Below are 17,326 nucleotides of genomic sequence, written 5' to 3'. Positions count from 1 at the left end.
GCAAGAGCTACCCTGATGATGCATGACAAAGCAGGAACAGCATGACAGTATTTAATGGGCTGCAACTCCCAGGACTGGGCCTAGATATAGCCAATTATCTTTTAGTCTGTAGAATTTGTGTTATGCCAGCTCTTTGCTCTTTAGGAACACAAAAGAGCTTAAGGCTGGTAATACTGTGAAGCTAGCAGTTGTGAAATACCATCCCACAATGTTATAGATGGGACTTTTGTGGACTTGTTTTGCTGGTGAGCAGTGCTCAGTCCAGGGGCACAGAAAGGTGCTGAGGTCTGTTGCATCTTTCAGCTTTGCACTGGCCAAAGCTCCCCAGTTAAGTCAGGATGAAGGTCTGATGATTTGAGCCACTTTTTGGACTGGATTGGGTCATGGCCTTATGTAAAATTCCCTATAAAGCTTGCTAGATTCCTGCTCTGCACAGGAGTGTGTGGCTAAAGGACAGTGCTTCAAAAAAACCCTGCATCTTCAACCTCTTTAAATGTTTTATTGTTTGATGACTAAGCTTGCTGGATTTCAAATGCTGAGTCAAGGCTTTGCTCTTGGTCACAAGCCTCCCCTTCATAATGAGCTCTTATTATGCCTTTTGAGAGCTGGAGCTACATGAGGTGGGGAGGACAGGATCATTTGGAATAGCCATTATTTTCTCACAGGGGAAGACATGCAGAATATTTCCCAACCATAGGGCAGAGGATCGTGTTTGTTGATGGTAATTATACCTGGTCTTTGGTTTCCAGCTTTCCTCCACTCACTACCCTCCTGCAGATGCAAAGAGAGAGAAGTGAAGAAGGGAGAAGCCATAGCTGTGCTTAATGTGTTTATAGAAAATCTTATCTGGCTGAGTAATGCTAAAAGAATGGGGGAGAAAACGGGTGTTGAAGCGTATCAAGTAACTATGGGGTGCCACACAGGATGAATAGTGTTCAACAAAATTGGCAAACCAACAAAAACCTGAATGAATTGGCTATAATGTGTTCTATAGAACAGCACACTGAGGGAAAATGAGATGTGTACTCACATTTTGGAAGTGCAAGATAGCCACACTTCCCCAGTAGGAAGCAGGTAACTTTTCTCATAGAAGCATAACCACATCAAGCTCCAGTGTTTAGCACAGCATTTACAGTCTTCTGACATGTCTTCTATGGCAAATGGGTAAGTCAAAAGTGCATTTCCTGATTATATGACTGGCAATGAAAGAGTAAAGCTGAAATTGCTAGGTCTTGTGAATTACATCAAAATGTATCTTGAAAAACTATACCAGGGACTGTAGTTTATTTAACTGAATAATCTGCTCTGGAGATCCTTCTCAGCTGAATGCAGCAGCTTATAATTCAGTATCCATCTGTCTTGGTTGCAGTTCTTACTTGAAGCTTTGAGGGTTTTAGCTGAAATTGCATATAAATGAAAGAGGAAGGGAAAGCTACCCACCTCATGTGTCCAGTTAGTTAAGAATCAAGTCACATTTTATTCATTTAAACCTATCTGTGATTGTTTTGCCAGTAATATATTTGGTCTGCGGCCTGTGGACTACGCGGAAAGTGAAAAGATGAAATCTGTGCTAATGTTACCAGTGAAGAATGAATCATTGTCACTCAACCAGTCCTCTGAGGTAAGTGTGTGGGTTGGTTTTCTTCTCTGTTTTTCCTATTAAAAAACATAAGTTTATCCTGTAAATATTGAAGGCTTGGTCCTAGGTACAATACATCACCTGTCTTTACCGGGAGATTTAAAATAGGCAGGGAAGCTAAGTTGGACAATATTTCTAGAATGTATGTGGGACCCACAAAGCTGTTATAGCTTTATCTGAGAAAGCAAATGATACTTGTAATGTGACTTCATTATAGGAGAATGAATGCTGTGTTACTCTTGAAATATCGTTGATTGAAATTTGATATTGTTGTTAGTTTTCGATGCATTTAAATTTGTTCTACTTGCCAGACTGGCTAAAAGCACCACCAGTCTGTTCCAGGTGCTTTCTGTGTGTCTTTAAAAAGGCTATTCCAGTATCATCTTTTGTCCAACAATGAAGCTATCAACTCAGGAGCTGAAAACAGCTTTTGAAGGATTGTTTGGGGTTTTTTGGTTTTCCCCTCTTTCTGCCAAAGACTTCTTGGGACTTGTGACCAAAATCAAATTACATAAACTTAACAACTTAATGCATTATGAAATGCTTTATGCTTCCTAATGAATGAATAAACTGATGTGGCTGATACAAGTAGTCCTGGGCTACTCCAGGGTATGGAGCCTATTATGATCTTTTCCTTACTGAGGTACTAGGATACCTGTTGGCCAAAAGTAAACTGTGTCAGCCAAATTGACAGGGATATGACTGTTCCTCCAACATGTAGCAAATTTAAGATGCAGCTTCTGTCACAAACAGAACTCTCAGTATTTGCTTTGGGATGAGTGAGTGCCAGTGAGTGGTTACCAGCTCATATGGATGACTTGATCCAAAGCCCAAGGCTTTAGGGTGATTAGGTTTCAAATGTATGCCAGTGCTATGGAATCTGGGAGTACTGGAAGATCCAGGATCTCAAGTATCACTTCCACATAAGTGTAAATCTTGAGCAAGAAGTTCCTCTTATTTTGCATTGAAAGTATCCACACACAAAATTTCAGCATTCATTACTTAACATGGCAATGTATTGGTAGATGAAAAAGCAGGTGTTAATTATACAGGTTACTCAACATACTGGTGATGTATCAGGTGGTAACATCTCACTAAGTAGGAAGCTTTACTATTTATTAGGAGACTTTTTTCACGTTCAACAATGCAATCCACAGGGCTGTTTATACAGTATTAAAGCAGCTCTGTGCGTGCACAGCAGGAAGGAATAAAAAACCTGATGCACAAGCCACTATGGTACCTTGCATAAGCTAAATGAAGTACCTGTAATGTCAAGCTTTTTCCCTCCAAAACTGGTTTGCTACACAGATTTATTTATAGACCCTGTCCACTAAACTTGCTGTGAATCTTGGTAAAAATGCTTATTAAATAGAATTGTCAAACAAGTTAGTTGTTTTCTTTGGGCTCCCAAACATTCAGCTTATTGTAGGATTTTGTTTATGCAGGCGCTGAGTCCCAGCCAGCCAAGAGAGGGACCTCTTTGTATCCTGGGGAGCAATCTTACTTCGGAGCAACAGAAATTGCTGAACAAACTAGCAACAGTTCTGAAGGCTCAAAAGTGTACCAAATTTAACAGCAGAGGTATGTCATCTTGTTGAAATATCTCTGGTCCAATTCTGCATTTTATCCTTTGACAGCAGCGACAGGTTTTTTTTTTTTGTTATCCCTAGTAAATGCAGTTTCTGAAATCCCTGAATTACAGCCCTGATAGAATCATAGTGTGTTGTTGCATGTAAATACATACAAAGCCTGCTTACTGAGGCAGGGGACTTCTGAGACACAGTTTTGACAGTGTATTGTCTTACTTGAAATCCGCAAATCCTCCTCAAATACCTCTTTTCTTTACAGTTCTTTAACCAACTTCAAGGTTGCTGGTTGTATGAAATGCCCTGTAAGGTTTTTATTTTCCAGAAGTGACCCTTTGGCAGATGATGCCTTTACAAAGAACATGTAATCTGCTAAAAGTTTACAAATTTCTTCTTATGGGCTTCCTTCCTTCAAATGTTGTTCTTAAGACACTGGGGCAAAATCATGAGGGTCTTTTTAGTTCCTTTTGCAGGGTGGGGGAATGTTTTCAAAATCCTGCCTATTGGGTTATTGGTTTGGGTTTTTTGGAGTGTTGCTGCTTCTTGTGAAAGAAAGACTAAGGTAATTTTTCCCCCACTGTCTTTCACACCCTGGTAACTACTCCAGAACCGAGTTTAGTTGTTAGCTTTTATGTTAAAGCAATGACTTAAAGCAATGACTTGTCAGACTTCAATATGAATTTAGAAGGACTTAACAAAATACAATCCTACAAACCAGAGCTTCTCTTCCATTGGAAATTTAAGTGTTAGCATAGAACTATAAAAACATGACTTCCCTTTTTCACAGCAAGTACGTGTTTTTCTACTTATTTATATCTTGGTCTCAAAAATCACATACTTGCACTGGAAGGAGTGGTTGATAAATTATTATAGGCTATTTATTCCTTAAATGATGATTGATTGCTTTTCAGCCAGGCATGGTTCTGATTTTTATGTGCTTTTAGTTCTACTGATGTAATCTTTCTCCTAGTAACTCATCTTGTTATCCCTGGTGTTCCAATGCCAAGTACTGTCAAGTGTATGATGGCTGTTCTGACTGGATGTTGGGTCCTCAAGTTTGAATGTAAGTATTTAAAAATATATGGGATTCTTCAGGCTTTTTAACCAGAAATTATAGGTGGGATTACAGAGAAAATTTTCATTTTCAGCAGCTGTCCTAATACCAGTATTAGCTTAACAGAAAATGTGCAGGGTTTGTTTGTTAATATCCTGAATGATGGAAGATTTAATCAAATACAATTACTACTTTCTTGGCAAATGTATGCATTTCATTATTAGGTGTATTGGGTAGACCATGCTCTTCAGTATCAGCAAGGAGCAAATTTGTTTGTTGCTTCATTGAGAGTGTTTTGGAAGCCTATGGAAAATATTCTGGGAGAGGAGGAATGAATGTGTTAAATGGTTAGATTTCTTAAAAGCAGCTTCCATTGAAATTGATAAGAAACCTTTGCCTGCTTGGGGATTAAGGCCAAGGAAGGTAAGGAGTTGCCTGTTTATGTACAAGGTGAGATCTGGTGAGAGGTATGCTTTTAACCAAAGTTATGCTGTTACATGGTCATAAACCCTGTTCTTTTTTTGTTGAAAAAGTAGCTATGCTCAGGCAGATCAAATGTATATGTAACTTAGAATACCCATTTTCTGTCCACATGCGTCCTGCAGATTGCAGTGCTCTTCAACTAGAATAGCAACTTCCAGGATGTTTTGCATCCCTTAGCATGCAAGTAGTTGTTTCAATGTCATCTTTCATGCAGTCTGTAAATTCTTTTTATACACTGTATGCTTTGCCAAATAGCTGTTCTGAGGACTTACACCCCAAATTCTGTATTTTACTTATTCTAATATATTCTTAGTATCAGCTTTCACAGTAGTTGTAAAAGCTATCATCTTCCTCTTGACCTTTGTGGATCAGTCCTTTTAGCTAATAAGCACATTACAAATGAGTTAATTTTCCATGGAAAACTCGCAGACAAATCTCATTCCAGTTTTCTATTGTGTGACTGAGTTTCAGAATATAAAGATCCTTTAACTGCCCTTTTGTAAATGCTTATTTCTTTGTACTGTGATTCTTACAAGCAGAAGTAGGTTCTTCTTGAATATGTAACACAGGAATATTGTTAATGCTTAAGCAAGCAGATGGATTTATTAACCTTCAGACTCTTTGTTGATAAACAGAAGGGAGATGGTTTCCTGTCTATAAGTGGGGATGCAGCAGGAAACTTGGAAGGTCCAGAAGCAATATTTGCGTTGTGTGATTGGAAAATGTGTGTTTGTGTTCTGGAACTGTTTAACTAAAACTGGATAATCCTTCCTGTGCTGGATCACACTGCAGGTTCTTGGCTTCACTCATTCAGGAGGTCTGTGCACCATCGTGTATGCTAGGGTGGATTTCCTTTATTTCAAATTAACTTCCTACTCAGATCCTTAGAAACCTTCATCTGAGTTCAAGGAAGATTTAATTAGAGAGACCTGAGTTAAAATCATTGTGAAAAACTTTTATATTTGGAAAATGAAAAAGAAAAATAGAATTAGTGTGGAGGTTATTCAGGGGATATTTTAATATTTCTTGTTTGCAGCTGAGTTTTATGTTGTTAGTACTGATTAGTACAATCCTGGCTGCTAATGCTCCCAGCTTAGCAAGCAACATACTACTTAAAAGCAAGTGATTCTCCTCCCTAGTGGGAAATGTTAGTAATAACTCATGGAGTCTGATGCAGCTAAGTGCCCATAATTAACAGCACCACTCCATCTGTTCCCACCAGTCTGTTATTAGTCTTCTTCAGAGTCATTACAAGTTAAAGGTTGTTATAACAAATAATGAGACTCCTGCTGATGGAACATTTGTCTAGGAAAAAGAGGTCTTTGCTTTTCTCTTCCATATTTTCTCTATTTATCTTGGCTTTTTTTACTTTTATTTGGATAAGTTTCTTTAAATGTGATACAAATAAACTTCCAGAAGTGTGTATGTGTATTCTGGCTTACTTCTGTCAAAGCCACTGCAAATAAATCAAAGGAGTTGATTATAGTTCTGTGCTTCACTTAAAGTAAATTCATGTTCAAAAACTTTTATGAAATATATGAAAAAAACAAAGCTTAATGTAGCACTTGTTGAATTGCTGACTGTGCATAACTATTTTGAACTGTTTTACTACAAGGTAAGCATTTGACTGTTACTGCTAAAGTTATGTTTATAGCCTACACATAATTATACTGCTTTTTCAAAAAAAGCATCATAGGCTTGCAAAAAGTGGTATTTAACTTAAGAGCCTATTTCTTATGTTAACTCTTCCACTATAGCAGGCTTTCAAGCTGTGTTTCTCTAATAAAAAGCAATTTCCTTCTTGTGTATAATTCTGTGGTCCTTCTGTTTGTGTGTATATACAAACAGATATGGCGTCCCTTAGCATCAGAAGAGAGGTAATACAGGATTTTCCAGCAGAATTTGAGCCTCTAATTATTAGACAGAGAAGTTTTAAATATTTATCTTTGTTTTTTGGGGTTCCCATTTGTATTCAGGTAGAAGATGAGAACGAGAGGTATCACCACTGACCACTATTAGAACTTCACAGAAGAAAAATTTCACCTTGCCTGTCATAGTTCCATACTTTCCATATATAATATACTGTCAGCAATATATCCACTTTCAAAGCAGCATAGAATTTAATCGAGACGCTGTCACTGTGTTCCTTGCCCTTGGAACTAATTTTCATTGGTTTCATTATTTTATTGCCTTCATTATTTCTGGGACGCTAATAGGGCACAACGTAGCATCTCATTATTCTGCAAGTAGGCTGAGACAAAGATTCAAGTATCACTGTATTTCCTCTATGGTTTTTGTCGAGCATAGAGTAGTGTAATTAAAACCAGTAGAAGCCTTAAATAGCTTTTAAGCTTGTTTTTGCTTTAACTGATTGTCATTCCTTAAAGCAGGGAATGAAAAATGAGTTCTGTAACGATACACATAGAAACAAGCTTGTGTCAGTCTCTGCAGCAAAATATCTGGCAGAATTCTAAGCATACAGTTGCTTATTCCTTCATTTGTTTTGCTTACCTGGAGCAGCAGCAGTGATTCAGCTCTGATTGTATAAAAGAATGCAAAAAATGATACAAAACCCTGCTTTTCTTGTAAGGACTCAGAACAACAGAGTTGACTGGAAGTGCTAGGGGAGTGCATGACAGACATTTCAAGGCAAAAGCATCTTTGTGAATTATTTGGAGCAATAGACCTGTAACCTTGTTTAGCCTATTAGACAAAGGAAGTGCAAAGCTATTGGAGCCAGCTGCTTCTCAGGCTGGACTCTCACTGCTGTGCATGAACATCTTTTTGATCACAGGCTGATGCTCAATAAAGCCTTTCCTTAAAAGAGCTCAGAACTTTTGATCACTGGGGTTTCATGCTTGTTAGAGTTGGAGACTTGATTCAACTGGATATTTCTACAAGAGGACTCAGAGCTCTGGGAGGTGGTAGAAGTATCTAATGTATATATGCATGTTCTGGTTCTGCTGGCCTACAGCTCAGGGGGGTTTTTCACATCAGCAGGATCTGAACTTCTGCACTCCCACTCTGTCTGCACCTTCTGGAAATGGGAAACAGAAACAGTTTTCCTTCAACATTGGCACAAATTTAAACTTTGAAGCTGCTGAGCTTGGCGGAAGCAAAAAAGGGGGCAAGAATGTCTTAAATGGGGTGTTCTAATTCACTTTTGGTTGAAGAAAACAGTGGATTAAGAAGCCCATTGTAAGGAAAAGGATGGGAAATATTACCTCATTCATGGAAAAGCATGTGATGGTATCCAGGGGATGAGCACTGCCAGTGGAGTTTAACCTGACCTCTGCACCTTAGGGATGGGCACCTCCAGTCACTTTGGTCAGTCTAGAAAACAGCTGTGGCAAATAGTGGTTTCTTAAACCTTCAGGTGTCCTATCTTTAAGTGAAATAATACTTTTCATATTCTGTGCTCCTGCCTTCTTGGGATTGATTTTTAAGGACTTCCTAAGCATCTGCTCCATGATGTTTAGTAGATATCACCTGCATTAACTTGATAACTACCATTATTCAACAGATTCATCTTGTGACATTTCCATGTGTTGGAAAAATGGACTGCCCTTGTTTCACCAAATAAGAGTTCTACCTCTATGGTAATTGCTGACTCTAAAATTACTTTATAAGCATAAAAGAGACAGCACAGAAAGGTGTTTTTATACTGTAACAGAGACCTGTAATACATTCAGGAAAGAAAATTGAAGTTAGCCATGCCAGATTCCTGTAAAGCTTTCTTGCAGTGCAGATTTCTTCCTTTGGTAGGAAAGTAATCTCATAAGGTTTTACTCCATCTGCATGTAAGTTTTAAAACCAAGTGCAGGCTGAGCTGAGGAAATTTCAGTTACAATCTCTACTAGATCTTGGGTGTGTAGAATTTTATCTTTGTTGCTATCGTGTATTTCTAAATTACTTCTAGCTGTTCAGAGAGATTTCTGGGACTAACTCCTGCTCTTTGCTTTATTAATGCAAATCCAACAAAACCCCACTAAGGCTAATTGAGTTACTGAGAGCTATTCCTGGGTATCTGTGGGTGATTACAACTTGTTCTTGGCAATCAGCTATTTTTGTACTTCATCCTTTTTAAACTGTTTTTGCTGATGCAGTTAGCTTCATTATATACCAATAATACTTACATGAGTAAGGATCATAGGGCTTAAATTTTGCTTATTTCTTTATTTCCACTATTTTCAGTAGTAGTAGCTACAGTTCTGTTAAAGGTCAATTAATGTTACTGATAGAATGAGCACCCTTTTTAACCTTCTTTCTCTTTATATATTGGAAGGTGAGAAGGCAGGGGCAGCTGTTCATTGAAGTAATAAGGATCAGTGTAAGTGCTGCTTTACTGATCTTACTAATAAGGGGAAAAAGGAGCAGTATTTTCTTTGCCAAATGTGGTGTCATCAAGCTCAAATGCTGATATATTAAACCATTTTCTTTAATATTTTCTAAGGACAGGCTTGTTTTTGCTAGAATTTGGTGCAAATGATCTTGTTTAGCTGCAAATTGCAGGAGTGAAATTGGCCATGTAAGAGGCTTTTAAACTTGTAATATTCTGTATTCCTACAAAGGAACCCTGCATGACCCCTCTGCACATGCCATCTTGCTCCAGTATGGTCTTTTGTCAGGCAAGCTATTAATGAGTGCTTGCACATTTGTCTTGGACTTTGCAGAACACTCTGATCCATGTTGAATGGAAAACCCACACTTGCCTTGGTACTCTTGTGAGTAGTTGATCCCACTACTGTGATTAAACCAGAGGGCCATTAAAGCATAGTTGCATTAATTACCCACTTTTCTCTAGGGAAGAGAACATGTTAAATGAATGAGCTGGATCAACCTCAAACCTAGAAGATACACAGCTCTTATTGGCAATAGTATCAAGGAATAAAACAAGATTGGCTGAGATCCCAAGTTCAGTAGTCCTAGAACAGAACAGATTTTTAGTCTGGCTTGCCTGGAAAGAAAGCACAGACTGCAAATATGAGAAGGAAGACATGAAACTCTTTTCTCTAGCCCTTCCTAAAATTGCAGATGTCCTCTCAAAAGGTAAATTCACTTTCCCCTCCATTTTCAGAGAGCTTCTTTAACGATGTCCTTGTGAGATTTTGGTCCTGTTATGAAATTTTTTTTGCACAAGTACATAAGATCTCCATCTCACTTTCAGAAGGGAGGTCATGTAGTCATGGTGTCCTGATAATTTTTTAATTAAGATAATTGCAGTTCTTTTTTTTCAGTCCATTCTTTTCACCAGTGTCTGCATCAGTTTTTCATTGGTGGCTTTTCAGTACAGTGCTGAACAAATGAGTGTCATCCCAGGAGCTATGGGAATCAGTTTAACATGGATCCTGTTTGAAGTCAAAGACCTCTGATTTAAGTAGGAGTGCTGGAAAGTCAACAGAGCTTCTGGAAATGTCCCTGTAAAATTAGTGGAGTGATATACCTTTTGAGTACACTATGGAATTTTATTTCCTTTTATGTGTCCTCCTAACCAGGGTGACACTCAGTTGTATGGAGAGACTATTAAAAAGGAGCTGTCATGTTACCCAGTCACTTAATGCATGATAGCTGCTTTAAAATTAATAACACCTACTCAAGAAAAAGACCTGGGCTTTACTGAGTGAACTCAGTTTGCAACTCAGTTGTCAAAATCCCTAGCTGTAAAAAATAAAACAAGTTGGAAGGGCCTACAATATCTTCTAATCTGTCTGTATCCCTACTATTAAGTGTGAAGTTAAGGATTTTTAGCATGAGGCTATCTTGTAGTGGTTTTACCATCTACTAGAAGAATGGTAAAGCTTGTATGTGCCTTATACTTTCAGAGGACACAATAATGGAACCAGAGCTGATTATTCTGTCTTTGGGAACATTACTTGGACTATTGCATCGAGTTGGAGTCTCTGCATCTGAAAATGATACTGATAAATGATCTAGAAGCAAGTAACCAGACACTGGTTTGTGTAAACAGGGGGGAAAGGAATGGATAAATAAGAATCTTTTGTATAGACAAATGCATAATGAATGACTTCAGAACACAGCTTGAGCCCTCTGTCATTTTATCTCAAATATGAGAATAGGGAGATAGTTTCTTTCTTTCTTTCAGTGATTTCTTTTATTATCATATGTGAATCCTTTAATACAAAATCAGTATGTAGGAGTCACTGAAGAGAAATCTGCAACTTGGAAAGAAATCTGTCTGAACATAGTCTGTAGATGAAGGACACATTTGTTTCTATCTCGTATTATTTTACCTTCCCTTTTTTGGTTAGGAAACCTTCCTCCATGGATAGATATTTCTTGACTGTTCATGTTAAGGTTTTAAGTACCTTCTTCAAATATCAGTTGCTAACTGCATTAGTTTTTTGAATGCATAGCTAGATGATGATTATTCTGATGACACATGACATGCCATTTTCCTCATTTCCTTGTGCTGAAGACTTTCCTTTTGCTGTTAACACTATGTTGTCTTGTCTCTTTCCAAGTAATACTCTTACTACAGATTAGTTGTGCTGTTGATGAAGCCTAAAGCACTGCATCTTCTGAGCTTAAGGATTTTGATGACCTTTTCTCTTTTGCTGTCTGCATGTAAGCAAAGTCTTAGATGAGACAGCTTGAAATTTCTCTGAGCGCAATGGATCTGAAAAGCATTGGTTCTTATCTATCATATGACAGGAGCCATGAGTCAGAGCAAGTTCTCCTACATCTTGCATGAAAAAATATATTCAGGAATCAAAAATTTACTGCTTTTCAATCACCAAAACCAGAGCCTGTTGCTCCAGGAAGCTGTGTTGCATGTATTCTTAATAGTGTTGCTTCAACATATTCATGGTAGATAGAAACACCTGGGCACAGATATGTTCAGGGCTTTGTATCCTACCTGGAAAACATAGCTTTTATGCCATAAATCCATTAAGACACAGATCTGATCTGATTCTTGATGGGTAAGTTTAAATTAATGAGAACATGAGTTTCCTGGATAGACAAATGGTCTGTTTGCATATTTCCAGTTTTTTAAGGCAATGTGTTTATCTTGTGGTGGTTCTAGATACAAGGAAAAGAGGACATGTGCAGATCAGTCTCTCTTCTTGCTGTCATGGAGTGATGTCATTACATACGAAAATTAATTTTGATCCATACAGATTGCTTGGAGGATTTGGCAGTGTGAAATGGACAGACAAATGTATGCAAACCAGACATAACCTATTTTGTGTTTTCTGCTGAAATAGACATGCCACTAACAGTCATTTTCATTACTTTTTTTTTTTTTTTTTTTTCAGAAAAGTAACAAAAAAGACATTATAGTCCTTTTTTTTACCTATTCAGTCCTTTACTTTTTATCAAATTTGCTTCATTTACTGATGCTGGCACTGGATGCTCGATTTGTGATGTACTCATTTTATAAAAACCTCATCCCTGTAGTGAAGGTCCTTGAAATTGAGTTTTAGATGATAGGTTGAAATAAAATATGCTCTTAATGAATGGACAGTTCTGTTCTTCAGATGAGACAGTTTTTCCTTTATTGTAAGAGGCATCCATTAACATCTATATTTTCTTGGAAGGGAAGAATAGCACTGTAAGTTAGAGACAAATTGACACAGGAAGTCTTGTGATTTTACAAATTATCGAAATAACTTTAAGATTTATTTCTGAGTACTTTAAAAATAAATTATCAGTATTCATTACTGCTATTAATAATGAATAAGTTGGTTGCTTTTCTGGAAAATACATGGCTAAGTTGTCCTTCTAGTTTATGTAGAAGTTCCTGTTCATTTTCCTTGAAAGCATGAACAAGTGCAAATAATCAATCTGATACTTTATCCTCATAGTACTCAGCCAGTTGTGGTTGATCTTTTCTTATGTAAATACATTGGAGGACTTCTAATAACTACAATATGAATTTAAATTGCATTTTGAGAGTTTGTATGAACTGGTGGTAAATTGCTAAGAGTTGGCTTTCAAGAACTCTCTAGATTAGACTTTCCTATCTTTTGGTTGCCATGGTACCCTTGTACCTTTGTTAGTGGTACTTCTCCTAGTCTTGGGCTTTCTTCCTTTGTAGAATCCACTCCCCCAAACTTTTGCTTCTGGTTTTGTTTAGCTTGTATATTTTTTTCATACCATGGGTTACATGTTTGCACTGTAGAAATGAGTTACCTGCTTAAGAAATTCTGTGCAAGGAGTGAGGAGTTCTTAACTTTTGGAACCTTGACAATGTAGTAAGTCCTCATGGAACAGTTTACAAAATAAGCTCTGCAAACTTTCTTCCTTTCTTGAGTAATTTTTGTTAAGGAATGCAGTATATGTGCAGGCAAAATGTTCCATCCTTGAATGGATGGCCACAGCAATCTCTCTTTCCAAAGTGAGTTCAGGCAGTACATTTAACTGGTGCTACAGAGCCATTAGCATAGGCACATTCTGTATTGGAAAAAATAACCAGCCCTAAAACCAGGTAAGAACACATTGACTCTGAAAGACAATCTCATTATGCAGCAGTGGTAACAAAAATGAATTTCACTGTTAAACCCAGGCATGAATCTCCAGTTTGTGCTGATCTTGGAGACCTTGAAATCCCATCTGATTTGTTATTTGAGGCCACAACAGTTCAGAAACAGCTTTGAGCTTGCTTTGTAATTGCTCTTTATCAGCCAGTTGCTTCCATTTCGTAACTGCAGAGTTGGTCTCTCTTTGAGCTTCCAAATGATCAGCAATTTGACATTTGACATTAAGTGGTTGACCTTTAGTGAGTAAGAGGAACAACGAATAATTCCTAGTGATGACAGCACTGATTTTAGTCTGTTACTTTTCTCCATCTAACTTGAATATTCAACCACTGTTGTAAATTTTCAAACTTCAAAAGCAAATTGCTTTTTTTTTTTTTAAGCACAAGCTTTGATGCTATGTTTTGCCTTGTGGGTAATCCTTCTCTTTTAGTGCAATTCTTTAGTCCTTAAAATTACATACAAGCCTCTGCTAAAATGTGGGATCTCTAATCTTTTCCTGCCTTACTTGTTTTTGGTAGGGGTGCAAGCCTGTCTGCAAACAACTGTGAGAGAACAAGAAGAGAAGTATGAAATCCAAGGTGGCCCGCAAAGAGGCCGGCTCAACAGAGAACATCTGGTGGGTTTTATTGCTTGAGACAGATTGCCTTCATGACCTTTGGTTCAGATGTTTTTGCCCTTTGCCACATATGCAGGTGCAGTTGATGTAAAATTTTAATGTAGTCTTGTACAGAAATTTGATTATGTGGAAGGTGATGGAAGGAACGGCGAACACCCATAAAGCTGTCATTTTTCTCTATTAGTGGATCTGTTACTGTAACCTTGTCAGAGGGAAGGCTCTAGTACAGCACATGCAGAAGAAGCTGTGTGGGACAGGCAGCGATGCTGTGTTGACCTTCTCTGCTCAGCTTTAGAATCTAGTTGAAATTATCTGAAAGTTGAAAGAAAAATGGTTTTATTATATCTTGTTTCCATATAGAAACACCTTTATGTTTAAATGGATTAATTTCTGGTTACTTTCTGGATTACCCTGGAGGAGTTCATTAAATGTATTGTAACAGTAGCTAGAAATATTCCCTGTTGTGCTGGAAAATATTTAAACATAAGCAAGAATTTACCATGTAAGCAAGCTTTTCTTGATTGCATAACCTTACATGGTAAGTTATTGCTCTAGCTTCTGGTGTTGGTTATTTTAAATTGTATTTTTTAAGGCACTGGTTGTTCCTTTCCACTTTTTTCTTGCGTGCTCAATTGTGAGATCCTGTATTTACACCTCTTTTTCTTTTCCTTCCACTTAGCTGCCTAAGTTGTTTGATGGATGCTATTTCTATTTTTTGGGGTCTTTCAACCATCACCAGAAGAGTGATCTTGTGGAGCTGGTCAAAGCAGCAGGAGGACAAATTCTGGTTAGGCAACCAAAACCAGACAGTGATGTGACACAGACAATCAATACAGTGGCTTACCATGCAGCATCTACTTCTGACCAAAGATTTTGCACTCAGTATGTAATCTATGATGCATCTTCTAAATTCAAGCCGGAGAAAATTCGTCAAGGAAAAGTTTGGATGGCCCCTTCCAGCTGGCTTGTAGACTGTGCAATGTCATTTCAGCTGCTGCCTGTAAAATGAACATCAGTGTCTCATAAGCAATGTTTTAAAATAAGAATCTGGAGCACTTGGAACACTGGTAAACACTGGGAGGAAGATATGATACATGTTTTTCACTTAAGAATGCAGGAAAGCTTTGACCATTTAAATGAGTCACTGAGATCTCTGATATGCTGCAATAAATGAACTTAAAATGGAAGAGTGATATAAATACACTGCACTGAAAAATGTGCCTTGGGTTATTCAGTAAGCTTTTGTTTTTGCATTTAGCTTAAGTTTAATAATCACTGACATTTTGTAACCGTGATTTTGCAAAGTGAAACCTTTTGCATTCTTGATTTAAACCAGCCCTTCCTACGTGATAGAGCATGACCCCAATTCCTTTCTGTTTAATATCCATTGACAAGGAAATGTATCTTTATCTTGTTATGAATTAGTTTATCTGAGATGCCTGAAATCACTTTCAGTAGCTGTCTGGTCATCAGTCATCAGTCTTACGTACCTAACAGATAATAGAAGGAAAAAATGCTCTTATTGAATGGCTGTGGCCTGTGGTCTAAGGGAGAATACATGAAGGCTGGCCAGTTGTTTGTTTACTTTGCTTTTTTGTTGCTTTGTTTTGGGTTTGAGTTTTGTGTGTTTGTGTACTGAAGTGAAAGATACTTGATAGTATGGAAATTGCTTCCTTGCATCACTGCTCTGGTATGTCCTGGGGAATGTAGTCATAGAATAGCTCATTTTTTTTGTTGTTTGTCTCTGTTTGGTTGCTCATTTCACATAGGTTCAAATCATTTCAAATCACACAGGTTTTTCTTATCCCTAAAATATCAGTAGTTCTCTTTGGATTTTGTTCCTCTGGCTATACAATAAAACCTCTTCTCTGTTGCTGAACACTTTGAATTTATTTGTTATTGGATATACTCATAAATGTCTTTGAGGTAGAAGTGAGTGGCCCATAAAAACCTCATCAAGAGCAATGCAGGAAAGGTGGATGTTGCAATATTTCTACAAGTGTGTAAAGAAAACAACAGGCAAATGAGTAATACTGAACAGTGGTAGCCAGGAGGTGCTCAAGGGGCTGTCATGCAGTCCTCTTCTGAACAGATAACAAACATGGGAGGTTGCAAAGTCTTGCATCTCTCTACTACCAAAGATGTCATCAAGTGCTTAGCCCAGCTGATTTCTGTGCAGCCTTCATTAGGCTTGAAATCAAGACTCTCTCTTCTGCTGTCACAAGTGTCTGAGCTGAGGTTGGGCCTGGCCTGCTGTGTGGGACCTAATGTTGCGTGGGATGAGTCTCGCCGTGGGAGTCAGTCGAGCTAGTGCTGGCTCTTTCGGTATCAGGAGCTAACTTTGATCCGTCCGGTTCTGGAATTCTGCCCGGAAACCACACCTACCGAACCCGGGCATGCGTGCCTGGGCCAGCCCCAGCTGGGCACAGGCGGGGGGGGCACCGTCTGGGCAGTTGCTGCCTACATTTCCCCCTTTTTTTTTTTTTTTTTTTTTTTATGGGGGAAAAGATGACAAATACGCGAAGATCTTAGCTGCGTGGTGCCTCGTTGTTCAGAGCCGGTGGTACTGGTCTGCAGGGAGAGGTTGGTGAAGACGACGAAGCCGCAGAAGCTGAGGGTTAAAGGCATCATCTGCAAAGCCTGCAGGCTCCTGGAGGTGATCAACAGGATGATGGAGCTGGGCTTTTCCCAGCAGTGTATGGCAGGAGGACCAGAGACAAGGAGCAGGAGTAGAAACATAAAGAGCTTGGGGTTAAGGATTCCCTCGTACAGCCACTTTAGTTTAGGGGCTGCTTTTATCTTCGCAGCCTTCCGTGGGGCCGGGGGCGGCATCGGGGGTAGCTCTCCGCGGCAGCCGGGGGTGCCGCCAGCCGCGGTTTCCGCCCCATCATTTTCCAGTGTTTCGACTTCCTCCAGGGGTGGTGCCGACGGAGTTGCGCTCGGCGCTGTCCCGGGCTCCCCCCCCTCGGAGGGCGGCGCCGGCGGGGCTGCACTCGGCGCTGTCCCAGGCTCCCCCCCCTCGGGGTGCGGCGCCGACGGAGCTACACTCGGCGCCCTCCCGGGCTCCTCCCCTTCGAAGGGGGGTGCCGAGGGGGTTACTGTGGGCATTTCCTTCAGGGGAAATACCTCGGTTTTTCGTAATGGGGCCGCGGCGGTGGCCATTGCCACTTCTACTTCGGCTTTCAAGCAAGCTAATAGATTGCAAACGGTTCGCAAGGTGTTGTCCGCACCAATAATGTCGCCGTTGGCCTCCTTATAGTGGAAACTTGCCAGCACGTTGTACGTCTCCCCCCACAGGTCCCAGGCCGTTTCGGGACTCGGGTAACGGAGGTTTTCCTGCGTTTCCGCCTGGGTTGTAATCTGATCGGCAACGGCGGTGCCGGTAGGTTTGCCCACATAGGAGCCCATCGTCAGATTTACTGATAACGGTGTTGAAGAGAAGAAAAA

General features: G+C 39.2%; 1 protein-coding gene across 1 annotated transcript in view; it reads left to right on the top strand.

Moving 5' to 3' along the window:
* The window catches only part of BARD1 (BRCA1 associated RING domain 1), a 41,329-nt gene extending 25,571 nt beyond the window's left edge, over window positions 1-15,758 (top strand). The window contains exons 7-11 of the mRNA XM_071746903.1: window positions 1,513-1,621; window positions 3,085-3,220; window positions 4,196-4,288; window positions 13,782-13,879; window positions 14,559-15,758. Of these exons, the coding sequence (XP_071603004.1) occupies window positions 1,513-1,621; window positions 3,085-3,220; window positions 4,196-4,288; window positions 13,782-13,879; window positions 14,559-14,888 (766 nt within the window). The 3' untranslated portion in view covers window positions 14,889-15,758. The remainder of the gene's footprint in view (window positions 1-1,512; window positions 1,622-3,084; window positions 3,221-4,195; window positions 4,289-13,781; window positions 13,880-14,558) is intronic.
* Window positions 15,759-17,326: the final 1,568 nt, after the last annotated feature.

Source organism: Heliangelus exortis, chromosome 6 (genome assembly GCF_036169615.1).
Source record: "Heliangelus exortis chromosome 6, bHelExo1.hap1, whole genome shotgun sequence".
NCBI classification, from domain to species: Eukaryota; Metazoa; Chordata; class Aves; order Apodiformes; family Trochilidae; genus Heliangelus; species Heliangelus exortis.
Note: the sequence above shows the minus strand (reverse complement) of the source record. Positions and strands in the feature narration are given on the sequence as shown.